We start from the raw sequence: 25531 nt of genomic DNA on the forward strand, positions 1-25531 counted from the left end.
ATGGTTCAATTTGAAACCCTTAAAAAATAAAACGAAAATATACATTTTGATTAATTAACAGTAACATCATTTATATTTAAAATGAAATAAAGGAATGTAAGCCAAATATCCTACTTTCAGAGACGACAGTGAACACAACAGAAACCACACCACAACATGGACTAGTGAGAGTCCGTCTTTACTTGCGTGCTGAGCTGTGTGTGAACGCAGCGTCTCTTCTCTGTCACGAGACTATTTCCTCTCTTCTGATTGGTCGGTCCAGTGTCGGTCTAATACATCCAAAATGGCGCCTACCTTGGTGGAGCATGTTGTCGCGGACGCAGGAGCGTTTTTAAAGAGAGCTCCGCTGCAGGTGAGTCTTACCTGAGGGAGAGGGGTCGGGTCGGTGGTGGTTCTATGGGGGGTCGGGTTGGTGGTGGTTCGGTGGGAGGGGGGTCGGTTCTATGGGGGAGGAAAGACCCGAACCCCAACAGGCAGCAGCTCAACACAAAGCTGGAACAGTACATCATTTAAAATGCAAACAGACTCGTTCACAGACGTAGACACGTTTTAGGGATGTTATCATGGGGACCGTCTCTACGTCACTACACTTTCTTTCTCTCACATTTTAGTATTAAAATGTTGTCGAGTAGTAAAAGATTATGTCATAAATCAAACTACCAGCAGTGTATGACGTCATTAAAAAGAGGAGAGTAAACCAGCCCATGTGGGTCTTGCTAGGTCAGTGAATCCAGCTTGGTGAAATCCACTGAGCACCTCTAGATGATGTCATGATGATGTCATGACCCCAGACAGGACGGGGTCTGGGTTCCTGGTGGATCTGAGACTTCAACATGTACAAAGCAGGAATAGTGGTGATTTCAGCCTTGATGGAGGAGACCTGGTTGGGGCTACATGGAGATAAGCCCCGCCTCCGTTCTGGTGCTAAGCCCCGCCCCCTCCCTGGATCTCCTGTTGGTTTGTGTTGCAGGATATCGGAAGCAACATCTACACACTGAGAGATGTGGTGGACGAGATCCGAGACAAACCCACCAGAAGGAGTTTGGCCTTCCTGCCGTACCAGCTGGACTTCAAAGAACCACGTCCTGAACACATCAGACTGGGTAAACTACACCTGAACACACCAGACTGTAGTGTTGTTTTTGGTGGCCTGTTTTACTTTCAGTTTTAGTCTAGTCTTTGTCTTAAGCTATCATTTTAGTTTTGATCAGTTTTAGTCATGTTCATCCTATTTTTAGTCTAGTCAAGTTTCAGTCGACTAAAAGTCTGAGCCTTTTAGTCTTATTTTAGTCAGAATTGTCCATGACTATTTTAGTCTAGTTTTAGTCGACGAAAACTGATGACATTCTAGTCTAGTTTTAGTCAAAGATTGTATTTAGCCAAACCCATTTCACAATTCAAACAAGGTTATCTCATTATTATTATATTATTATTACCTTATACACTCAAGAATACATCCATTCCAGACACAGAAGACACTCTGATTTGAATTTACAACATATTATTTTACTAACCAAAAATGTTATCGTCACATGACCAGCATTTTCGCATCTCGACTTGTTTTCCTCATATAAAGGATAAAGGTTTGTTGACGACGATATTTAGTCATAATTTTCATTAACGAAAGCAACGCTACCCAGATACACATTTAATACAGTATAACTGTCAAAAAATAATGCCAATAAATATTACTAATATTTATTGGCATTATTTTATACTCTTTCTTCTCTTTCTCCTATAACTGCAGCTGTATAACTTCCCGAGGGATTACTTAAGTATTCTGATTCTGATTTCCACAGATATTTATGAACAAATATAAATAAATGTGAATGAGGTCGCAAACTACAAATAGCCTACAGATCGCGTCTGACAGGATGTAACTATTTCTATGACTTCCTGTCAAATCTTCGAAGGCCGATGGAAACTGTCCGACTGGAGCGCAGCGTTTAGGCTCCGCCTCCTGCTGCTCCACTGATCTTGTCTGCTTTCCAGGCGAGGAGCAGTTCATCTCGAACGAGCAAACCGATAATAACGCGACTTAACGAGACGAAACAACGTTACAACATTTCGTCTCGCCTCGTTTTGGTCAACGAAAATGAAGACACATTTTAGCATAGTTTTTATTTTGTAAACCACATTTAGTCTCGTTTTTATTCGTCTACAATATTGCATTATATATTTAATTATCGTTCTCGTTGCATGACCAGCATTTTTGTTGCGTCTCGTCTCGTTTTCCTCACGTGATAAAGGTTCGTTGACGACGATATTTCGTCATAATTTTCATTAACGAATGCAACACTACCAGACTGGGTCGACTACACGAGACTGGGTCAACTACACCTGAACACATCAGACTGGATAAACTACACCTGAACACCTCAGACTGGGTCAACTACACCTGAACACATCAGACTGGATAAACTACACCTGAACACCTCAGACTGGGTCAACTACACCTGAACACATCAGACTGGATAAACTACACCTGAACACATCAGACTGGGTCAACTACACCTGAACACATCAGACTGGGTCAACTACACCTGAACACATCAGACTGGATAAACTACACCTGAACACATCAGACTGGATAAACTACACCTGAACACCTCAGACTGGGTCAACTACACCTGAACACATCAGACTGGATAAACTACACCTGAACACATCAGACTGGGTCAACTACACCTGAACACATCAGACTGGGTCAACTACACCTGAACACATCAGACGGGGTAAACTACACCTGAACACATCAGACGGGGTAAACTACACCTGAACACATCAGACGGGGTCAACTACACCTGAACACATCAGACTGGGTCAACTACACCTGGACACATCAGACTGGGTCAACTACACCTGAACACATCAGACTGGGTCAACTACACCTGAACACATCAGACTGCGTCAACTACACCTGAACACATCAGACGGGGTAAACTACACCTGAACACATCAGACGGGGTAAACTACACCTGAACACATCAGACGGGGTCAACTACACCTGGACACATCAGACTGGGTCAACTACACCTGAACACATCAGACTGGGTCAACTACACCTGAACACATCAGACTGGGTCAACTGCACCTGAACACATCAGACAGGGTAAACTACACCTGAACACATCAGACGGGGTCACCTACACCTGGACACATCAGACGGGGTCAACTACACCTGAACACATCAGACGGGGTCAACTACACCTGGACACATCAGACTGGGTCAACTACACCTGGACACATCAGACGGGGTCAACTACACCTGGACACATCAGACGGGGTCAACTACACCTGGACACATCAGACGGGGTCAACTACACCTGAACACATCAGACTGGGTCAACTACACCAGACTGGGTCAACTACACCTGAACACATCAGACCCACATCAGACTGGGTTAACTACACCTGAACACACATGACTGGGTCAACTACACCTAAACATATCGGACTGGGTCAACATCACCTGAACACACCAGACTGGGTCAACTACACCTGAACACATCAGACCCACATCAGACTGGGTTAACTACACCTGAACACACCAGACCCACATCAGACTGGATTAACTACACCTGAACACAGCATACTGGGTCGACTACACCTGAACACACCAGACCCATATCAGACTGGGTCAACTACATCTGAACACACCAGACTGGGTCAACTACACCTGAACACACCAGACCCACACCAGACTGGGTCGACTACACCTGAACACACCAGACCCACATCAGACTGGGTCAACTACACCTGAACACACCAGACCCACACCAGACCGGGTCGACTACACCTGAACACACCAGACCCACACCAGACCGGGTCGACTACACCTGAACACACCAGACTGGATAAACTATACCTTTTTGTGTTTCTTGTCTCAGTGACGGAGTTCTCGAAGAAGACTGGAGACTACCCGAGTCTGTCAGCCACCGACATCAAGGTCCTGGCTCTGACCTACCAGCTGGAGCTGGAGCACGTCGGCTCCCAACACCTGAAGAAGGAGCCCGAGGTCAAGGTACCTGAGAAAGATCTATGTGTAGATCTGAGGTGTCCATGAAAGCAGAACCACACTTGGTCGAAACTTCTGACTGTCATTGAATGCAGCGTGATTCAGCTAGTTGACTGCAGGCTCAGTAATGTTTGAACGTGTTCTGTTTTAGGTGAATATTCAAAGCTCACAGCGTCACCCAGAGACTCCGGTGAACGTTGCTGGATTCCACTTCCCCTCCAAGGTACAACACAGACCTGGTTTCTTGAACGTCATAATCACTTCTTCAAAATGTCACTGGGGAGTAAACTCGAAACATCATTGGGATATTTCTCAGCTTATTTTTTCTTTGATGTTCCTTCAGAAACATGTGGTCAGTGTGAACGTGGGACCGACTCAAACAGAGACGTCGAACTGTGAAGAGTTCAACAGCTTCCAGTTCTGGAGAGAACCGCTGCCCTCCATCGCCGGTGACCTGCTGGAATTACTGGTGAGTCTGATCAACAGTTATCTTCCCTTGTCCTTGTTGTACATGTTGGTACCAGTTGGTACATGTTGGTACTCGTTAATGTTGGTACTTGTAGGCGCTTGTAGGTACATGTTGGTACTCGTTAATGTTGGTACTTGTAGGCACTTGTAGGTACATGTTGGTACTCGTTGTAAATGTTGGTACTTGTAGGTACTTGTTGGTACATGTTGGTACCCGTTGGAACCAGTTTGTACATGTTGGTACTAGGGCTGGGCGATATATCGATTTAAAAAAAATATATATCGATATTTTTTCAAATGAGATATGGAACGCGACGCTATCGTCAACATCGATATAAAATAATTTGCGTTAAAAGTACTGCACATTTGGTCCAAATAACAGTCATTTCGTGCCACGCCTGCCGCCTGCTCACTGCATCTCTCTCTCTCTCTCTCTCTCTCTCTCTCTCTCTCTCTCTCTCTCTCTCTCTCTCTCTCTCTCTCTCTCTCTCTCTTTCTCTTTGCAATTATTTACTAAACCAGAACCGTCTTCTATAAGTTACTGACAGTAATAAAATGTTTCATGATGTATCAAAGCAGCCGTTCCACGCCCTGGTTCGTCTCCGAAAGATCCGCAGCTCATGACAGGCCGACGGCACATCGAATGCAGCATTTTGCCATTTATTAAACCACTGTTTCTACCACATTCAAAGTAGACACGCAGACACGTGGTGTCCATTATCAACTTGCGTGAGCGGCCCCGCGCCGTTTAATGGGAACAGGACACACGAGGAGTTCTTGGTGGAAGGCAACAAGTCCCGATTCCAGCCGGACTCACATTGGAACCCTGAGCTCAGCGCTGAGTCTGCCGCAGTCACAACTACAGAGCGGGCTCTGTCAGCGAACTTCCCCCGATGCATCCCTCCACAACACACACGCGCATCCCAGTTGTGGCAGTGACACGAAAAATAAACAGCCGCAAGGACACAGCTCAACTTTTTCATTTTATAAATTAGCCGGTTACGAGCACAAGGACGCAGGCTGGAAATGAATGCACAGTGGTGCTTGATGTAGAATGATGATTTGGAACGCGGCAACGCCATCTATGTTATTGCGTCAACAAATATCGATATTTATCTTATATCGATATTTTGCTTGAAAATATCGAGATATGACTTTTGGTCCATATCGGCCAGCCCTAGTTGGTACTCGCTGTAAATGTTGGTACCCGTTGGAACCAGTTGTACATGTTGGTACCCGTTGGTACATGTTGTAAATGTTGGTACTTGTTGATACTTGTTGTAAATGTTGGTACTTGTAGGTACTTGTTGGTACTTGTTGGTACATGTTGGTACTTGTTGATACTTGTTGTAAATGTTGGTACTTGTTGGTACTCGTTGTAAATGTTGGTACATGTTGGTACTTGTTGATACCAGTTAAATGTTGTTACTTGTAGGTACTTGTTGGTACATGTTGGTACTTGTTGATACCAGTTAAATGTTGGTACTTGTAGGTACTTGTTGGTACATGTTGGTACTTATTGATACCAGTTAAATGTTGGTACTTGTAGGTACTTGTTGGCTCATTGGACATGAATCACTTTGTTTTATAAGAGTGAAGAATTCAACCGTCTCCCAAAGTTACATTTTACTTTTTACATCTAAAAATAAACGTCTTACTCTAAAATGAAAAGTTCTCCACAAAGTCTTTTTGAAACAAGGACATGAATAAGTCGAGGACAGAACCATCAGCAGCGGTTGTGGTAAAGGATGAATCGGTATGCAGGTGTCATGTGATGTAAATCTCATTGTGAACTGTTGGATGAGCCATGTCACTATAGTGACCACGGACGTCTGTCTATCGCTGCGGTTCCTCCAGGATCCCGTTGAGGTCTTAAATTCCAAGAACAACCAGCAGACGGACACACAGACGTCTGCGGCGGCGACGGCTGGCGATGACGAGTTCAACAGCTTCCAGTTCTGGAGAGAGCCGCTGGCGTCCGTCAACGACTGCCTGCTGGATTTACTGGTGAGTCCAGAAGGAGCATACCCTTCACAGGCTTATACGTTGCCAATGCCATTATCGGCAATGTGGTTGTTTTACTTCCTGTCCACTAGAGGGCGTTCCAAAAACATCACCAATAAATGTTGAATTACCTTATTACATAAGCAATAATTAAGAAAGTAAAACAACCACGGTGCTGTTGTCCTGGGGACGCTGTGTCCCCGTTGCCATGGCTACACCCTCCTCGTCTCACCGTCAGCTCTACTTTCACGTTCTCACGTACATCCTGCGGTTGGTTCGTTCCTGATGAATTAGACGATGGAGACGCGGGTCGATCTAGCTAGCAGTAAGCAGCATGAATGCATTTTTGTCATGATGAATCGCTTCTAGAGCTCTGTCCATATCTTGAGTGCTGCCGCCGTTATCTCTGCCGTCAGTGTTTCTGATAGTGAGATTGTGATTCAGAAAACATTATTGTTCATCAGACTTCATGTGTCAAAAGCATCCGTTTATGCGGGGAGGCCATGGCGAGGAGGGCGAGACTTGCTAACGTTAGAAAAACAAAATTTGAATACTAATTTCAGCGTTCGATTAGTACTGATTTTTGATTTTTGAATGTAACTTCACACTGAACATAATATGAACCTTCATGATTGTAGAAGGACGGGTCCACATCAGAGACCAGGTCGGACTCATCACTGCACACCGAGGACCAATCAGACGACGAGGACAAAGAGAATGAACCTGAAGAGGAGGAGGAGGAGGAGGAGGAGGAGGAGGAGGAGGAGGGAGGTGGATGGATCACTCCCAGTAACATCAAACAAGTGAAGATGGACTCTGCTGATTGGACGGCTCCTGTTGATGTCAAAGTGGGCTGTTTGACCACCGACTTCGCCATGCAGGTAACCGCTGCTGCCGGTCCAACGCTTCATTCATTCTGTTTTGACTCTTGATTCTGGATCCAGGGGTGAGTCTCTTTGTTTATTAACCCTCTTAGACCAGCTTTAGTCTTCTATGGGGGTCAGAAGGTCTTCAGGGGGAGACCTCTGGTCAACAGTCGAAGTGATGAACTTCATCTGGAAGCTGACAATCTAAAGATTGCAGCTCAAGTTGTTCTTATGAATCAGAATTAATTAATTTATAATAAATAAATTCCCGGTGTCTCGTGGATCTCAAAATGAAATCAACTGTTTGTCATCTGAGACGAAGAGCGTAAAAAGGGTCAGATTGTGGATCTGGATCAGCTTTGTGATCCTCATTCACTCTCTGATGTGTTTCTTTCAGAACGTTCTGATCCAGATGGGCCTTCATGTCCTGTCTGTCAGCGGGATGCTGATCCAGCAGGCACGGAACTACATCCTGCGGTGTCACGCCTGCTTTAAGTGAGTCCAGTTTTTCACATGTGACACCAGGGTCCAAGATGTGGTCTAAAGCTGACTGTGTGAGGCCAGGACTGAGGGTCCAGGATGCGGTCTGAAGTGCACTGTGTTTCACCTCCAGAACCAGCAGCAACATGAGCAGCGTGTTCTGTCGTCACTGTGGAAACCAGACCCTGAAGAAGCTGGCGGTGACGGTGAACCAGGACGGGAGCACCCAGATGCACTTCTCCAAGAACGCCAAAGTCCTGAACCACCGAGGGCTGAGGGTGAGACACGCACGCACGCACGCACGCACGCACGCACGCACGCACGCACGCACGCACACACACACACACACACAGCTTCTCCAAGAAAGTCTGATTACTTCCTTACTGTGTTGCTCCAGCACTCACTGCCTCAGCCTCAGGGAGGGAAACACAGCAACAACCCCCATCTGGTGGAGGACCAGCGCTTCCCCCAACAGAGACTGTCCCGTAAGGCCCGCCAGAAGACGGATGTGTTCGACCCGGACTACGTTGCTGGGGCGTCGCCCTTCTGCCAGAACGACGTCTACAGCCGCGCCGCCAACCTGCAGATCAGAGACGGGCAGTGTGGCGGCGGACGGAGGCGGAGCAACCCCAACGCCACCCACAAGAAGTTCGTCAAGAAGAAGTGAAGTGCTGACGGACATTTGGACTCATGAAGACGGCGTCCCCCAGACGGGTTACAGGTTCCCACACTAACCATCATGTTTCTATTCTACCCAAATATATATTCACGTTTGATCTTCAAAGAAGTTCTTCACTATTTAAATGTAGAGATGTTGTATCACACGTGGAATCAAACCGGATCAATAAATGATTTGTGTCTCTGTTGACTAGTATTAATATTTATTCTGAAATAAGGTCACATGGGGGAGACAGGAAGGGGCGGGGATTAGCCTCTGCATTAACACAGGAACTGGCGTTTTTCTTTCACAGTGATCACTGTAAACAGGAAGTGTCCTGTCGCCACAGTAACAACTTTTCCATCTTTGTGTCAGACAGAAGTAACTTTGGACCAGAGAGTCTCTGAAACAGGAAGTGCATGCTGGGTAGATTTGTGTCCGACTTGATGTCGTGGACATGTGGACAATGATGACCTCACAAGATCAAGGCGGCCGCCGTAATAACAACAGTAAAGGTTATTTATATGGCAGTGCAGGAAGTGACCATATTTAAATAAAGCATCCCCTGCTTTCTGGTCTGCTGGACTCTAAATGGACCTGTCAATCAGCAGGTAAGCCCCGCCCCCTAAAGCATCCCCTGCTTTCTGGTCTGGTGGACTCTAAATGGACCATAATGTACTAAATGAACATCATGCTGGATTGAAGAAGACTTGAAACTAGAGATTGAGACCATAAACTCATGTTTACAATGTTTACTGAGATAATACATCAAGAGAGAAGTAGGACCATTTTCTCATAGACTTCTATACAACCAGAGAGGAGTCGCCCCCTGGTGGCCAGCAGAGAGAAGTAGGACCATTTTCTCAGACTTCTATACAACCAGAGAGGAGTCGCCCCCTGGTGGCCAGCAGAGAGAAGTAGGACCATTTTCTCATAGACTTCTATACAACCAGAGAGGAGTCGCCCCCTGGTGGCCAGAAGGGAGAATGATCAGTGTCACTTTGTTCACCTATTATAATAATAAATGCAAAGAATACAAAAAAATATTTTCCTCCTGTAAAACAAAGTTTATGTACCAACAGTGGTGGACAGTAACGGAGTAAATTTACTTAAGTACTGTACTTAAGTACATATCCAGAGGATTTGTACTTTACTTGAGTATTAGATTTCTTTGGTACTTATTACTCTTACTTGAATACATTTCTCGTAACTCGTTACCGGCTGACTACATTTCCAAGACAAATACTACTCAAGTTAATTTCTAGAAAGGCTGAAAAGTTACTTTCAGGTCTGGTCTTTTTTTTCCCCCTTTCTTTTTTTTAAGTACTATTGGACACAAGCTGTGTTTGTCAAAGAAGGAAACCTATCACACGCTCTCCACTGGGATCTACGTAAAAGCAGAAATACGTAATCCCTCCCCATAAGGATACATGGGGAGACAGTTTGTTGTGCTCCTATATTGTCCTTCCTGTAAAGACAAGTGACTTCAACATTGAGTTATTGAAAGCAGAGATGTAGTTTTTTGTAAAACAGTGATTCTCAACCAGTGGTGTGGGGACAACATTGGTCTTTGAGGGGGTTCCAGTTCCCAATGATAGAGTTAGTTGGACCGTGCAGGTTCATTTGGTTACAATTTCAATGATTGTTAATAAACATCTGCATCTACAACATCTGCAACATCTGCTGTAGTCCTGTGATCCCATTCATTTTATTTGAAATTTACTCTTACTTTTACTTAAAGTAAATTTAAAAGCATGTACTTTTGGATACTTAAGTACCTTTAAAAGCAAGTACTTTTTTACTCTTACTCGAGTACTGGGGTCAAGTACTCTGTCCATCTCTGTGTACCAATAATTTGACATCCATCCAACAATCTGAACTTTTATTGATGTGGGAGGTGTTTGTGGAGCCTTGCCCTGAGCCCCGCCCACTTTCCAGCAGTCCAATCAAATGTTACGGGTCTCATTTAAATCCCTCTTTCACATTAAATGTGCTGCTGCATCCTCACCACCATCATGGTCACCACAATCGTCGTCATCATCATCACCATCACCACCATCCTCATCACCACCGACGTCGTCGTCGTCGTCATCATCATGTCCCCAGAGGAAAGTCTTGGTCCTGTATGATCTCATCCTGTCCCTCAGACTCTCTGAGACAGGGCCGGGTGGGACCCGGGTCAGGACTTCCTGCCTCCACTGTGAGGTCTGGTACTGGTTCTTGGAGCAGGTGGTTCAGGTCGGTGGTCGGCTCGAGGTCTGATGCGTCCCTCTGTGGGAGGACGAAGTCCAGCGGCCGGAGGACGGTGGCGATGTCGATGCAGCCCAGACCGCCGAAGCGGTGCAGCTGAGCGGGAGGAAGACCTGTCGAGACACACACGGGATTATAATAAGACCTGGTTCAGGTCCAGAGTCCAGCTGTGAGGACTAGCAGGATGCTGGACCCTCACCCAGGATCAGAGCCAGCTGGGCTGGAGGGAACAGGACCTGCAGGCAGCGGTTGAGGAACGGCAGCAGGTCTTCGGCATAGGAGCAGCAGAACCGAAGAAACAGCTCCTTCTCTCCGTCGCTGAATGCCGCCTCCTCGGCCCGGTGGAACGCCACGATCTGACGGGTCACCTGACAGGAAACAAGACAGCAGCACTCAGCACACGAGAGGAGCCCCCCCCCAACAGAAAGTGGTTGATCAGCTGCTCACCGCCGCCAGGGCGTCCTCCAGACCAGCGGAGACCTCCTGGGCCAGGCCGACGGGGCAGCAGAGCCGCAGGTCGTTGAAGGCGGTCAGGAGGCCATTGAGGAGGCAGGCCAGCGGCGGGAAGTCCAGCAGGGTCATGGGGGGCTGCAAGGTGCCGGGCTGGGTGCCGGGGGCCACGTGGGGGATAGCCCCCCCCAGCACCGATGGCAGGCTGATGAGCGTGTACAGGTTCATGTCCTCCTGGAACTTGTCCACCGCCTCCTGCACCGCCCTAAAGAACGCCTCCGCCGCCACCCGCTGGAACATGGAGGCCAGCTGGCCGCGGAAGTCCGCCCCGACACGGCTGAAGGACAGGCCGAAGTACATGCACTGACCCAGCAGGGAGTCCAGGCGGCCCCCCACGCCCCGCTGCAGGTCCCTCTCTAGAGTCTCCAGGAACTCGGCCACCTTCTGGGCCACCCAGCCGTGGAAGATGGCGCCCTCGTTCACAGCCAGCTGGCCGCTGGCGGGGGGACTGAGCGGGTCCTCGTCAGAGAAGATGGCCCGGTACTGCGTGATGATGTCGAACAGGTGGACTCTGCAGGCCTCGATGGTCTTGGTGATGTGGAAGTACGGGTCGTCCTCGGAGATGGTGGTGAGGATGGAGGTCAGCCAGGTGCCTCGGGCCTGCAGGAACTTGACCCGCAGCTCCGCCTCCGTGAACACGTCCATCCTCCTCAGGTAGCCAATCACGCGCAAGCAGGCGGGCAGCTGCGAGTTGCTGCGCAGCTGCTGCAACAGCTGGTTCAGCATCAGCTGGGTGGACTGACGCACCTCCCGCACAATACCCTGCAGGGACCACAGACCACATCAGGACCCACCCTGGACCCTGAACACGACTCTGGACCGTGAACCTGACCCTGGACCTGAACCCTAGACCGGACCCTGGCACTGGGCCCTGAACCCTGGACCAGACCCTGAACGCAACACTGGACCCTGAACCCGACCCTGGACCCCGGAACATGACCCTGAACCCTACCCTGGACCTTGAACCCTGGACCCTACCCTGGACCTTGAACCCTGGACCCTACCCTGGACCTTGAACCCTTAACCCAACCCTGAACACATAACCGGACCCTGGACCCTGACCCTGAACGCAACCCTGGACCTTAGCACTGAACCCGACCCTGGACCTTGAATGCAACCCTGGACCCTACCACTGAACCCGACCCTTAACCGGACCCTGAACGCGACCCTGAACCCGACCCGGAACTCACCTGGATGACGGGCAGCGTGGAGTGCTTCTTCTCCAGCCTCTTGACGTAGGCCGCCAGCTCCAGAGCCTCCTCGTAGTACCCGTTCCGGACGCAGGTGTCCATGAGCTGAGGGATCTCCAGGATCTCCAGGATCTCAGTGTGACGGTTCAACGTGAGGCTGTTCATCCGGCGACTGGCCCCAATCTCCTCCGCCTCCTTCATGAAGCCCCTGAACACACACACACACCTTCAGAAAGCGTTCACAATGAGGACAGGGAACGGGTCTGCGAGTCTGCACCGACCTGCATCGCTCCCCGAAGCCGGGCAGCTTGTCCAGGAGCCGGGACACGGAGCCCTCCACGCGGCCGAAGTCCCGGTAGATGTGCTCGGTGCACTCGGCGGTCCGGATGAAGGTCTGGTAGTTGGAGAAGGCCAGCTCCCGGGTCTGCTGCAGGATCTGAGCCCGCTCCTCCGCTAACCGCTCCGGCTCCCGACCCAGCTTGTCCACCCCGAAGGAGCTCAGCTCGGACAGATAGGCCGCGAAGTCCGGGTTCTCCCTCCAGGAGTCCGGGAAGCTGTCCTTGAAGATCGACGCCAGGATGCTCTCGTCCTCCACGTCTACCGCCGCCATGTTGGCCGGAGAAAACCGATTCCGGGTTGTTGTGGTGGTGGTGGTGGTGGTGGTGTTCTTCTTCTTCTTCTTCTTCGGTGGTGGTGTTCTTCTTCTTCTTCGGTATTGGCGGCTGGCGAACCGGCTTAGAACAGCATGTCCACCACCTGGTGGACGGGAGGTAGAACACGACTAGAACGGACTGTTGTGTATTTGGGTCTACGCTGGGGTTGGATCTATTATCTTGTTGATTATGAATGTTGTTTATGAAGAAAGAAGACAAATGAGAGAACGATTCAGAAAGGAAAAAGTACAATTTGATTCAATAAATAAAAATTAAAATAAGTGCTACCAAATTATATTGCATTTTCTCAGGGTAACTCATTTGTTTGGAAAGATATAGGTTATTCTTCTTCTTCGTTTAGTTTTTGTTATTTTTACTTGATGTATTTATTTATGTTAGTTTAGTCCCGGGTTCGATTTTAACTATGCTAATTACATCTCGTCTGTTTTCATGAACGGCCGAGTTGTGCGTCGGTTTGCGGTGTGGTCAATAAAGTTGTTTTTAAAAGTACGTTGTTGACGTCACCGGAAGTGGCCGCCGGCTCGTCGCTCAGTCTAAGCTGCAGCCGAGAAGCAACAACCGGATCAACAGGTCGCCGTCGGCGGCGGAGACAGCTCGGTTTACCGACGACGTTAATCCGGCACCAAGGTAAACCACCACAGCTAGCCTAGCATTGCCGAGTTAGCCCGCTAACTAGCTCCCAGCTATCCTGCTAACTAGCTACGTTCGCTAGTGTTTGTTAACGTCAGCGTTAACTAGCTGTCTGACTAACTAGCGTTGAAGCGAGTCGGGCCAGGAACTACTACTTCATGTACTACATGTTGCTTTAGTACAACACTAGCTGCCTGCTAGCTGCTTCATCTGTAATATACTGTAGACAGATTAGTGGAGGAAGTATTCCGATCTTCTACTGCAGTACAAGTACTCTGTTCCAGTACAAGTACCCAGTATGTAGTTGAAGTACTAGCCTGTGTCTCTTCTACTATTCTCTCAGTAGATTATTATGATTTTACTGGTGTAGCTGTTGAGCTGGAGCTCATTTTGCACTATTAATGATTATCATGGACTCATCTGCTGATTAGTGATTGATTGAGTTATTGATTCATGGTTCCAGCTGCTTGTTTAATTTAGAATTAAACTTCATATGTTTATAAGGTAAAGCTGTCCGATAAATGTAGTCAGGTAGAAGTTTAACGTAGCATGAAATGGAAGTACGAGGAATACTAGTATGGGCATACTATAGTAGTTGTAGTAGTTGTATATAAATACTACTACTGCTGTATGTGTGTGTGTGTACTACAGTAGTTGTATATCAGAATCAGAAAGCAGTTTATTGCCATGTGCATTTTCACATACAAGCAGTGTGCCTTTGTGTTCGTGTTCACGATGTTTACAAAGAATAAACAATAAAGCAATGTACTGCAGTCAAGAACATAAATCAAATCAAATCGCCCGAAATGGAAATAAGACACTATATATATATATATATATATATATATATATATATATATATATATATATAATAATAATACTTACACTTTTACTACATATATATTACATATACAGCCACGCCTGGCTGCTCTGAACCTTAACTGAAAAAGAACTTCAGTAAATACATTAATGAGTAGATCATTCAGTCGATCCTCTGTTACCAAACTAATCTACGGATAAAAAATACGTGGAGGTTATGTCACATGACCCGCATTGTCGTATGTTTGAGTCCCAGCAGGCGGAGGAAGCTCGCTCGCTGGCTGAGGAAGCTCGGTGCAGACGGAGCAACGAGAAGCTGATGTCGGAACTCACTGATCCTGACTGAACTCCATGAATCCACCACTGCACCGGTCCAGCACCTCAGACCCCAGTGAGACCAGTATGGCTGCAGCCAGCAGCACGAAGATCTCATGGAGACTGCGTGAGTTTAAGCTCTCTGTGAAATGTTCGGAGCCTTTAGTCCAGATACAAACCTTCAGCTCCAGTTAAAGGCTTGAATCCTCCTGTGTTGTTCCTTCTGTTCCACGTGGTCCTGAGGACCGATATGGTTCCAGACCTGAACTGCGTGGTTCCAGACCTGAACTGTGTCCCTCCTGTGTTGTTGTAGAGGGCTTCGAGGCTCACTCCAGCAGCGTCTCCTGTTTGGCTCTGGGGAAAAGCTCCGGCCGCCTGCTGGCCACTGGAGGAGAGGACTGCAGGGTCAACATCTGGGCCGTCAGCAAGGCCAACTGCATCATGGTAAAACCACTGTCCCCATGGCAATGAACACTTATCTGATTGTTGATGGTGGTGATTAGTCGTGAATATCGAGATTGATCAGAACGGACGAAGAATGTGCTGCTGTTTAGATTTAAACAGGGGTGTTCTCTCTGTAAGACAATAACTGTGTGTGTGTGTGTGTGTCTCTCTCTCTCTCTCTCTCTCTCTCTCTCTCTCTCTCTCTCTCTCTCTCTCTCTCTCAGAGTCTGACGGGTCACAAGAACCCGGTGGAGTGTGTCCAGTTCAACATGTCGGAGGAGCAGGTGGTCGCTGGTTCCCAGTCTGGATCTATACGAGTCTGGGACCTGGAGGCTGCCAAGAGTGAGACAGTTTGTTCTCTCTCTCTCTCTGTGTGTGTGTGTGTGTGTGTGTGTGTGTGTGTGTGTGTGTGTGTGTGTGTGTGTGTGTGTGTGTGTGTGTGTGTGTGTGTGTGTGCGGTGTGCGGTGTGCGGTGTGGGTGTGGGTGGTCTCTCTGGAGCCCTGATGAATGTAACATGCCAGTGCGTGATGACTAAAGGCTGAGTTATGCTTCCGCGTCGACACAACGCAAGGGGGCTTGCGGACCCCTTACGTCCTTGCGGACCCCCCTTACGTCCAACGCAAGGGCCTGACGTGTGCCTCCCAAAAACCCTAGACGCGCGTCGAGGCGACGCAACACCAACGCAGCGGCATTGGCTGTGATTGGTCCGCTAACTACATCCGCTGGAGACCGCTATCCGGTTTCCACTCATAAACACCGCCATTTAAACTTTTAAAAGGCTACTTTTATTGTTTGCACCTCGTTTTATTGTTTGCACCTCGTTTTATGGTTTGCACCTTCTCGCTTTTGCACAAACAAATAAAACACCAAGTTCTGAAAAAATGTGGACGTTTATAGCCGGAAAGTAAACAAATACGCTATAACGAGGCTAACGACGATATACGCCAAGAGTCTCGGTCGGTCGGTGAGTCTTTACAAAAAACATAGCGCCCTTTACCGGTGTGGCATTGAATTGCATTTCGACACGTAAACCCAACGCAGAACCATCACGGTCTCCAAGCAACTGCGTGGCCGTTGCGTTGCCGTTGCGTGATCACTACGCGGAAGCATAATCAGCCCTTAAAAGCGACTTCTTGTCTCTTTCAGTCTTGAGGACTCTGATGGGACACAAAGCCAACATCACCAGTCTGGGCTTCCATCCATTTGGGGACTTCCTGGCCTCCAGCTCCATGGACACCAACATCAAGGTGTGTGTGTGTCCTCTAACTTGTGATGTATTTGTTATTTTGTGTATTCTATAGATATACATGTACATTTCCTTGTTTTTACTTTCTTTTTTTAAAAATAAAAGCCAGCTGCTGTATGCAGAATGATTTACCAATTTGTTTCTGTCCGTCCCTCCTCCTGTCTGTCTCTGTCTAATGACACCTGTCGTCCTCTTGGACTTCCTGTCAGCTGTGGGACGTGCGGAGGAAAGGCTACGTGTTCAGGTACAAGGTAAGAACTTAGACAAAAAGAATATATATTTAAAGTTAATTTCCTCACAATCGTTTCTTCATTTAAGTTGTTGCTTGTTTGAAAGAAACTTTGTATGTAAAAAGAGAATCCTATCAAATGTCAACATCCAGTTTATTTCAAAATAAAAGCTTGCTCGTGTTTATTTCAGTTTATTTCAGAATAAAAGTTTGCTCACCTTTATTTCAGTTCATTTCAGAATAAAAGCTTGCTAGTGTGCCCTGAATGTCTCCGACTGATGTTTGTGCTGCAGGGTCACACTCAGGCAGTGAGGAGTCTGGCCTTCAGTCCAGACGGGAAGTGGTTGGCTTCAGCCAGCGACGACTCCACTGTCAAGGTAGGAAGTCTAGCGGTTAGCTGTTAGCATCCGTAATCAGCATCTAGCGGTTTGCCGATAGCATCCCTCATCAGCATCTAGCGGTAAGCCATTCGCATCCCTCATCAGTATCTAGTGGTTAGCCGTTAGCATCCCTCATCAGCATCTAGCAGTTAGCTGTCGGCATCCCTCATCAGCATCTAGCGGTTAGCCGTTAGCATCCCTCATCAGCATCTAGCAGTTAGCTGTCGGCATCCCTCATCAGCATCTAGCGGTTAGCCGTTAGCATCCCTCATCAGCATCTAGCAGTTAGCTGTCGGCATCCCTCATCAGCATCTAGCGGTTAGCCATTAGCATCCCTCATCAGCATCCAGTCTCAATCTCTAGTTTCAAGTCTTCTTCAATCCAGCAGACCTTCTCACAAACAAATACTCATTAGAGCACCGAATGTGTATGAATCCGCCACTGAAAGTAGTCCCTAAGCCGGTCCTCCTGTGGTCCCTCCAGCTGTGGGACCTGACTCAGGGGAAGATGATCACAGAGTTCACGTCTCACACTGCAGCCGTCAACATCATCCAGTTTCACCCCAACGAGTATCTGCTGGCGTCAGGCAGCTCCGACAGGTAGTCCACCAGCAGCTGTCCCCCTCCTGTCTGTCCCCTCTGTCTCTGTGTCTCTATCTGGTCTTCAAGTGGTCGCTGTGTCTCTATCTGGTCTTCATGTGGTCTCTGTGTCTCAATCTGGTCTTCAAGTGGTCTCTGTGTCTCTATCTGGTCTTCATGTGGTCTCTGTGTCTCTATCTGGTCTTCATGTGGTCTCTGTTGTCTCTGTCTGGTCTTCATGTGGTCTCTGTGTCTCTGTCTGGTCTTCATGTGGTCTCTGTGTCTCTATCTGGTCTTCTTGTGGTCTCTGTTGTCTCTGTCTGGTCTTCATGTGGTCTCTGTGTCTCTGTCTGGTCTTCATGTGGTCTCTGTGTCTCTATCTGGTCTTCTTGTGGTCTCTGTGTCTCTATCTGGTCTTCATGTGGTCTCTGTGTCTCTATCTGGTCTTCTTGTGGTCTCTGTGTCTCTATCTGGTCTTCATGTGGTCTCTGTTGTCTCTGTCTGGTCTTCATGTGGTCTCTGTGTCTCTGTCTGGTCTTCATGTGGTCTCTGTGTCTCTATCTGGTCTTCTTGTGGTCTCTGTTGTCTGCAGGTCCATCAAGCTTTGGGATCTGGAGAAGTTTACGATGATTGGCTCGTTGGAGGGCGACACTACTTCAGTCAGGTGAGTTTTGTGACCTCTGACCCCTGTGGGTTCAGGTCTGTGTTCTTGAGCTCAGGTGTGTGGCAGGATTGTGACCTCTGACCCCTGTGGGTTCAGGTCTGTGTTCTTCAGCTCCGATGGCAACTGTCTCTACAGCGGGGCCACGGACTCTCTGCGCATCTTCGGCTGGGAGCCCAGCCGCTGCTTCGACGTGGTCCCGGTGGGCTGGGGGAAGGTCTCTGATATGGCGGTCTGCAACCAGCAGCTGGTGTGTAGCTGTTAACTATAAATCCCAAGTCTTCAAGTCCTGAACCCAGAAACCAGACCTCCCTGGTCCTTCTCTGCAGATTGGTGTGTCTCACCAGCTGTCCAGCGTGTCGTCCTACGTGGTGGACCTGAAGCGGGTGAAGAAGAGCGGTGGCTCGGTGATCCAGGGAGTCATCCAGGACCACCAGCCGCTCTCACAGCCCCAGGACCCTAAAGGATCTGCACTACGCAGGAACTACGAGAGACCCACAACCACCTGCAGCTCACAGAGGTAGACGGCTCTGATGTTTGCCCACCATGTAGGTGCTCCAGAGCACACTCATCATACGTCCTGTTGCTCTGTATCTCATAATGTAATGTTCATGTAAATCAGTAGGGGCCGCTATCACTATATAATAAATCTATAATACATAGATGTGGAGGCCTTCATGTGAAATGTGGCGCTGTGTTGTGATGTCATCAGGGTGAAACAGAGTTCAGACGCTGATAGGCGGAGCCCCGAAGGTGAGAGGCGGAGCCCCAGTGAGGACGAGGCGGACGAGAAGGTTTCCTCGGCTGAAATCCACAACGCAGAAGACTTCAAGGAGATCTTCCAGCCGAAGAACGCCATCTGTAGGTCTACGTCTCGGTGGTTCGATCCCCAGCTCCTGTAGTGTTGAAGTGTTCCACCACTGATTGGTTCTTTCTCTTCCAGCTCGGACTCCTCCCAGGATCTCGGAGCCCTTCCCTGCTCCTCCAGAGGACGGTGAGTCCGTCAGAGCCGCATCCACACTCCAGACCAGTTTCCTGAGAGATAGGAAGTCACATTAGTCTGTCGCAGCTGGTGATGAGTCGGACTCCACGTCCATGTGTTCATGTTTACTCTCCTACTTTAGAGCAGTTGTATTCCTTTATATCACATGACCACTGTCATCATGCCACCTACTGCAGTCAGACACAGGAAGTCTCTGTGTGGACAGGATACAGGAAGTCTCAGTGTGGACAGGAAGTCTCAGTGTGGACAGGATACAGGAAGTCTCAGTTTGGACAGGATACAGGAAGTTTCAGTGTGGACAGGAAGTCTCAGTGTGGACAGGAAGTCTCAGTGTGGACGGTGAAGTGACGGTTTCTTTCTCTCCTTCCTCGTAGACACTGTATCGGCCATCGGCCGCCAGCTGAAGGACATGATATCACCTTTTCCTGAAAAGCAGCAGGTCAGTGAACGCAGCAGCGTCTCTGTGATTGTGAGACACAAAGTGCTACCTCCATGTAGCATCTTCTTACAGGAACACAGTGTAGCATCTTCTTATAGTCAGGAACACAGTGCAGCATCTTCTTACAGGAGCACAGTGTAGCATGTTCTTACAGGAACACAGTGTAGCATCTTCTTATAGTCAGGAACACAGTGCAGCATCTTCTTACAGGAGCACAGTGTAGCATGTTCTTACAGGAACACAGTGTAGCATCTTCTTATAGTCAGGAACACAGTGTAGCATGTTCTTACAGGAGCACAGTGTAGCATGTTCTTACAGGAGCACAGTGTAGCATCTTCTTATAGTCAGGAACACAGTGCAGCATCTTCTTACAGGAGCACAGTGTAGCATGTTCTTACAGGAACACAGTGTAGCATCTTCTTATAGTCAGGAACACAGTGTAGCATGTTCTTACAGGAGCACAGTGTAGCATGTTCTTACAGGAGCACAGTGTAGCATCTTCTTACAGGAGCACAGTGTAGCATATTCTTACAGGAGCACAGTGTAGCATCTTCTTATAGTCAGGAACACAGTGCAGCATCTTCTTACAGGAGCACAGTGCAGCATCTTCTTATAGTCAGGAACACAGTGCAGCATCTTCTTACAGGAGCACAGTGTAGCATCTTCTTACAGGAACACAGTGTAGCATCTTCTTACAGTCAGGGACATATGTAGCATCTTCTTACAGGAGCACAGTGTAGCATGTTCTTACAGGAACACAGTGTAGCATCTTCTTACAGGAACACAGTGTAGCATCTTCTTACAGTCAGGGACATATGTAGCATCTTCTTACAGGAACACAGTGTAGCATCTTCTTACAGTCAGGGACATAGTGTAGCATCTTTTTACAGTCAGGAACACAGTGTAGCATGTTCTTACAGGAGCACAGTGTAGCATCTTCTTACAGGAGCACAGTGTAGCATCTTCTTATAGTCAGGAACACAGTGCAGCATCTTCTTACAGGAGCACAGTGTAGCATCTTCTTACAGGAACACAGTGTAGCATCTTCTTACAGTCAGGGACATATGTAGCATCTTCTTACAGGAGCACAGTGTAGCATGTTCTTACAGGAACACAGTGTAGCATCTTCTTATAGTCAGGAACACAGTGTAGCATGTTCTTACAGGAGCACAGTGTAGCATCTTCTTATAGTCAGGGACATATGTAGCATCTTCTTACAGGAGCACAGTGTAGCATCTTCTTACAGGAACACAGTGTAGCATCTTCTTACAGTCAGGGACATAGTGTAGCATCTTTTTACAGTCAGGAACACAGTGTAGCATCTTCTTACAGTCGGGACTAGTTTAACGTTATGTAAACTAGGACTAAGCATCAGCGTCTCTGACAGGCTCCGCCCCTGGCCTCCTCCACACCGGTCCAGAGGGTAGAGCCAACAGTGGTCTCCTCTGCAAAGCGTGCGGCCCCCTCAGCTGCTCCGGTGTCCTCCAACCCCCCCACCTCCAGCCAGCCTCTTCCTCAGCTCCCCGTCACCATGGCCAAGTCTAAACCACGACCGGAGATCATCCGGAGCACCAGGACCGAGCCCGTGGGACTGAACGTGGCCGACTTCCTGCTCGTGAGTTCTTTAATTAGACCTGCCTTCATATTTAAACTGAGAAACATCAGATCCATGGTGCTATTCAGACGGGATCAAATGCTGCGTTCCAGGCAACCTGTGATTTCACAACCTTCTACCCGTGAAAGTGCCCTGGAACGCCATTCTCAATTCAATTCTGAATTTTGCACAAGCCTGGTTGTGACTAGTCCTGATTCGCTGTGACTTGTCCTGACTCGTCGTAACTCTCTGTGACTCGCTGTGACTTATCCTGACTCGCTGTGAGTCGGTGTGACTTGTCCTGACTCACTATGACTCGCTGTGACTAGTCCTGACTTGCTGTGACTTATCCTGACTCACTGTGACTTGTCCTGACTGGTCGTAACTTGCTGTGACTTGTCCTGACTGGTCGTGACTCGCTGTGACTTGTCCTGACTCGTCATAACTCGCTGTGACTTGTCCTGACTCGTCATAACTTGCTGTGACTTGTCCTGACTGGTCGTAACTTGCTGTGACTTGTCCTGACTGGTCGTGACTCGCTGTGACTTGTCCTGACTCGTCATAACTCGCTGTGACTCGCTGTGACTTGTCCTGACTCGTCGTAACTCGCTGTGAGTTGCTGTGACTCGTTGTGACTCGCTGCGACTCGCTCGCTGTGACTCGCTCGCTGTGACTCGCTCGCTGTGACTCGCTCGCTGTGACTCGTTGTGGCCCCCCAGTCCTCCCCCAGCCACAGAGCCGCGGCGCTGAGCGACGACGAGGCCCTGTCCCAGCTGAAGAAGGGCCACGACACCATGTGTATGATGCTGGGCCGACGCCACGAGAACCTGGAGACGGTCCGGTCCGTGTGGGCCAGAGAGGACATCAAGGTCAGTTGGTGGAACCGACAGGGCTGCAGGTCCTTAAAGCTGCGTTCTCTCTGCTGGCCACCAGGGGGCAACTCCTCTCTGCTTGTATAGAAGTCTACTTCTCTCCAGTGTTGTGCAAGTTCACACTTTTCATGAACTAGTTTAAAGTTCAGTTCACACATGTTCAAAGTGAACTGTTCATGTTCATAGTTCACCATTTCAATTCTGAACAAGTTCAAAATTCAGTTCTTTTTTTTTTTGGCGTCTGGTCTATTTTGTGCGCAGGAAGTCACACAAAGAAACATGAGACAATCCGGTCAATTTTCAAAATAAAAGCAAGTTTCGCGATTGACAAATGCAATCATATTTGTGTATCTAAACAGAGTAAAGAGATGCACGCATGCACGCACGGTATATCTATACTACTACTGCCATACACACTCTCTCTGTCTGTCTGTGTGTGTCTTGAGAGAGAAAGCGGAAAAATAAAAATAGTGTACAAACGTCTTGGTTACAGAAACATGGCCTATTAATTTTCTGAGGTTATTTACTTGCCCATGATGAAAAAAAATAGCTCTGAATGAACAACAGCTGAGCAGAAGCACTTGTCGACCGTCGCGGAGAAATGGTCTGAACGGGGGGGCAGCCGATCGCTTGCGACTTTCGTCCGGCCGGTGTGAACCCGAGATGTGGAGGGGAGCGCTGCGCAAGCCCGGCGTGCGCGCACACAAACTCTGTGAAGAAATCCGAGTGAATTGCTGAACTTATAGAAGAGATGCTATGATGCTATGTTTCTAAAGTGCGAGCAGGTCGTGTCACTCGACTCATCAGGGGAAAAAAAATCTGTAACGTTTAATTGGACCGCAACATTGACGTTCGTCGTTCATTTCACACAATCTGAACTAATTCACGTTCAAGTTCTTTATTTACAAATGCGTTGCGTTCAGTTCAAAGTTCACCGAAAAATGAACACGTTCTTTTGAACTCGTTCATACTTCTCTCTTGATGTATTATCTCAGTAAACATTGTAAACATGAGTTTATGGTCTCAATCTCTAGTTTCAAGTCTTCTTCAATCCAGCATGATGTTCATTTAGTACATTATGGTTCATTTAATTTAGATCAGACCTTCACTTCCTGTTTCTTGTCTCTCTGCAGAGTGCTCTGGATGCTGCCGTCTCCATGAACGATCTGTCCATCGTTGTGGACATCCTCAACATCATCAACCTGCAGCCGTGAGTTCACCGCCAGACCTCTGCGTCTGTGACTCATACACCAGGTCTATTTATAGCTCAGATGTTGATACACCAGGTCTATTTATAGCTCAGATGTTGATACACCTGGTCTATTTATAGCTAAGATGTTGGTACACCAGGTCTATTTATAGCTCAGATGTTGGTATATTGACTTTGAACAGGTATATGGAAGGCAGGATGAGAGAGAACATGGGGGGGGGGGGGGAGCCAGAGTTCTGGATCATAAAGACGATGGATGGTTATAATAATTTTCAATCGACTTGTTTCAGGTCGCTATGGAAACTGGACCTGTGCACCACAATTCTTCCTCAGATCGACCAACTGCTGCACAGCAAATACGAGAGGTGACCAACAATCAATCAACTGATCGTTATTGGCTTCTAATGTTTCTGTACTTTCAGCTTCAAAATAATACTATCCTTCTATAACGTGTGTGTGTCTGTGTGTTACAGTTACATCCAGACCGGCTGTACGTCTCTGAAGCTGATCATGAAACATTTTTGGAAGCTGATCTCAGACACGCTGAAGGCGACGCCGTCGGTGGGCGTTGACATCACACGGGAGGAGCGGTGAGTCATCACATTCACTCGGTTCTCTCTGTCAGTTCTCAGTTCTGGTTCTCGGTTCTCTCTGTTGGTTCTGTCGGTTTTCAGTACACTTTTCCACCAACGCGAACCTAGTTCAACCTAGTGCCGCTCTGGAACCTTTTTTCCTGGCCGAGAGCCGGTTCTTTGTCTGTGGAAACAGAAAGAACTGGTTCGCGTTGAGGCACCGGCTCTGAACCGGCCCTCAAAATGCCTCGGTGGAAAACAGTCGGTTCTCTCTGTCCGTGCTCAGTGTCGGTTATGGTTCTCTGTGTCGGTTCTCAGTTTTGGTTCTCTCTGTTCTATCTGCAGACACCAGAAGTGCAGAACGTGCTGCAAGCAGCTGAAGAACCTGAGCAACATGGTAAAGAACCGGGCGGCGCAGGTTGGTCGCCACGGCAGCGCCTTCAAAGAGCTGCAGCTGCTGATGGCGCCGCTGGACGACTCGCTGTCGCTGTGAGACGACTCGCTGTGAGACACCTCACTGTGAGACGACTCGCTGTGAGCCGGTCGTCGTCATCGCTGGTCGTCAACGTCATCAATGGTCGTCATCGCAGCTGAGGTGCTTCCAGAACATCATGTTCAAATTAAAGACAAGGTTCTGCTGACAGGAAGTCAGAGAACTTCGTGGGTTTGTTGAGTAGTGTGCTCGCCGCTGAGCGGACTGGCGTCTCGTCCAGCATCAGAGGTGGCGGCATGGTCATGTGACGCTGATGGAGCAGCTGTGGATTCTGTTTGTCAGGTGTAGCCACGTAGCTGAGCATAGCATCAACACTGGAAACCATGGGAACAGCTAGCCTACCAAAATCACCATCAGTGCGTGTAGAGCTCAGTCACTTTATAACACGTGTTATAACACAAGTCGTAACACATGTTGTTTTTGTTTGTGCCTCGGCTCACAGTAAACAAACATTTATTTTATGATGCTCAAATATTTCCAGTTTTCAGATGATGAGCTTCTGTTTGAAATGTTCTGTTGCTACTTTGTATTTAAATAAAGTTGTACATGTTGATTAAAGAAGAGTCTCTTTATTATACAACACTTTTAAACGCTCATAAACCAGAAGGATCATCCGGATCAATAACTCCTGTCTTTGAAAATATGTTGAAGTGATTAAAAGAGATTTCCCAAAGCCAAAGAGCATGCTGGGAAAAGGACAGTCCCCTTTGGACCACTTGACTCAAGACTCGCCTCATCTTCATGGGAATAAAAAGGTAAGATCGGTCTCATCACAGGACCTTAAACCATGAAGTTCATCCACAATCCACATGGTGGCGCCAGAGCTCCACTGATAGAGCAGGAGGCCTTTACTTAAGAGTCCTGGGATAGACTGGTTACCCGTCTGTCTCTACATGTAAAATTTCAAATTGTATATTTTTATATCAT

At 48.0% G+C, this 25531-nt stretch overlaps 3 protein-coding genes across 5 annotated transcripts; 2 read left to right on the forward strand and 1 right to left on the reverse strand.

Annotated features, from left to right (window-relative positions):
- Positions 1–245: 245 nt before the first annotated feature.
- On the forward strand, positions 246–8714 carry nob1 (NIN1 (RPN12) binding protein 1 homolog). The gene is made up of 10 exons (XM_084016442.1): positions 246–352; positions 971–1103; positions 3891–4024; positions 4170–4241; positions 4362–4487; positions 6344–6493; positions 7129–7371; positions 7754–7851; positions 7970–8114; positions 8234–8714. Exons 1-10 carry the CDS (start codon positions 284–286, stop codon positions 8501–8503), a joined length of 1440 nt encoding a protein of 479 aa, XP_083872568.1. The 5' UTR covers positions 246–283; the 3' UTR covers positions 8504–8714.
- A 517-nt stretch (positions 8715–9231) lies between these two features.
- On the reverse strand, positions 9232–13122 carry cog8 (component of oligomeric golgi complex 8). The gene is made up of 5 exons (XM_084016416.1): positions 12726–13122; positions 12445–12652; positions 11192–12016; positions 10944–11112; positions 9232–10857 (listed from the first exon to the last, which is right to left on the reverse strand). Exons 1-5 carry the CDS (start codon positions 13052–13054, stop codon positions 10589–10591), a joined length of 1800 nt encoding a protein of 599 aa, XP_083872542.1. The 5' UTR covers positions 13055–13122; the 3' UTR covers positions 9232–10588.
- Positions 13123–13478: 356 nt separating this feature from the next.
- On the forward strand, positions 13479–25156 carry katnb1 (katanin p80 (WD repeat containing) subunit B 1). Of its 3 annotated transcripts, none has more exons than XM_084016391.1 (20): positions 13484–13745; positions 14827–15009; positions 15196–15326; positions 15551–15668; positions 16474–16574; positions 16783–16824; positions 17096–17179; positions 17666–17781; positions 18353–18424; positions 18521–18671; positions 18751–18941; positions 19134–19282; positions 19365–19415; positions 19799–19863; positions 21251–21478; positions 22177–22326; positions 23463–23539; positions 23830–23904; positions 24013–24129; positions 24457–25156. In XM_084016391.1, exons 2-20 carry the CDS (start codon positions 14919–14921, stop codon positions 24602–24604), a joined length of 2157 nt encoding a protein of 718 aa, XP_083872517.1. In that variant the 5' UTR covers positions 13484–13745; positions 14827–14918; the 3' UTR covers positions 24605–25156. The 3 variants fall into 3 exon arrangements, with proteins under 3 accessions (XP_083872518.1, XP_083872517.1, XP_083872516.1); XM_084016390.1 differs by having other exon boundaries at positions 13485–13745; positions 14824–15009; XM_084016392.1 differs by lacking the exons at positions 23463–23539; positions 23830–23904; positions 24013–24129; positions 24457–25156 and having other exon boundaries at positions 13479–13745; positions 14824–15009; positions 21251–21709; positions 21770–22255.
- Positions 25157–25531: the final 375 nt, after the last annotated feature.

This window comes from Eutrigla gurnardus (assembly GCF_963514095.1).
Source record: "Eutrigla gurnardus genome assembly, chromosome: 1".
Taxonomy (NCBI): Eukaryota; Metazoa; Chordata; class Actinopteri; order Perciformes; family Triglidae; genus Eutrigla; species Eutrigla gurnardus.

What these genes read in the sequence shown, in the direction of transcription:
- cog8 (XM_084016416.1), bottom strand. Translation starts at nt 13,054, where the DNA reads ATGGCGGCGGTAGACGTGGAGGACGAGAGCATCCTGGCGTCGATCTTC. An exon ending in CCACGCTGCCCGTCATCCAG is followed by an intron (nt 12,017 to 12,444) that starts GTGAGTTCCGGG and finishes TGGTCCCTGCAG; the next exon opens with GGTATTGTGCGGGAGGTGCG. An exon ending in TGGAGGACGCCCTGGCGGCG is followed by an intron (nt 11,113 to 11,191) that starts GTGAGCAGCTGA and finishes GTTTCCTGTCAG; the next exon opens with GTGACCCGTCAGATCGTGGC.
- nob1 (XM_084016442.1), top strand. Translation starts at nt 284, where the DNA reads ATGGCGCCTACCTTGGTGGAGCATGTTGTCGCGGACGCAGGAGCGTTT. An exon ending in TCCTGAACACATCAGACTGG is followed by an intron (nt 1,104 to 3,890) that starts GTAAACTACACC and finishes TTCTTGTCTCAG; the next exon opens with TGACGGAGTTCTCGAAGAAG. An exon ending in GTGACCTGCTGGAATTACTG is followed by an intron (nt 4,488 to 6,343) that starts GTGAGTCTGATC and finishes CGGTTCCTCCAG; the next exon opens with GATCCCGTTGAGGTCTTAAA.
- katnb1 (XM_084016391.1), top strand. Translation starts at nt 14,919, where the DNA reads ATGAATCCACCACTGCACCGGTCCAGCACCTCAGACCCCAGTGAGACC. An exon ending in GCAAGGCCAACTGCATCATG is followed by an intron (nt 15,327 to 15,550) that starts GTAAAACCACTG and finishes TCTCTCTCTCAG; the next exon opens with AGTCTGACGGGTCACAAGAA. An exon ending in CTGCACAGCAAATACGAGAG is followed by an intron (nt 23,905 to 24,012) that starts GTGACCAACAAT and finishes TGTGTGTTACAG; the next exon opens with TTACATCCAGACCGGCTGTA.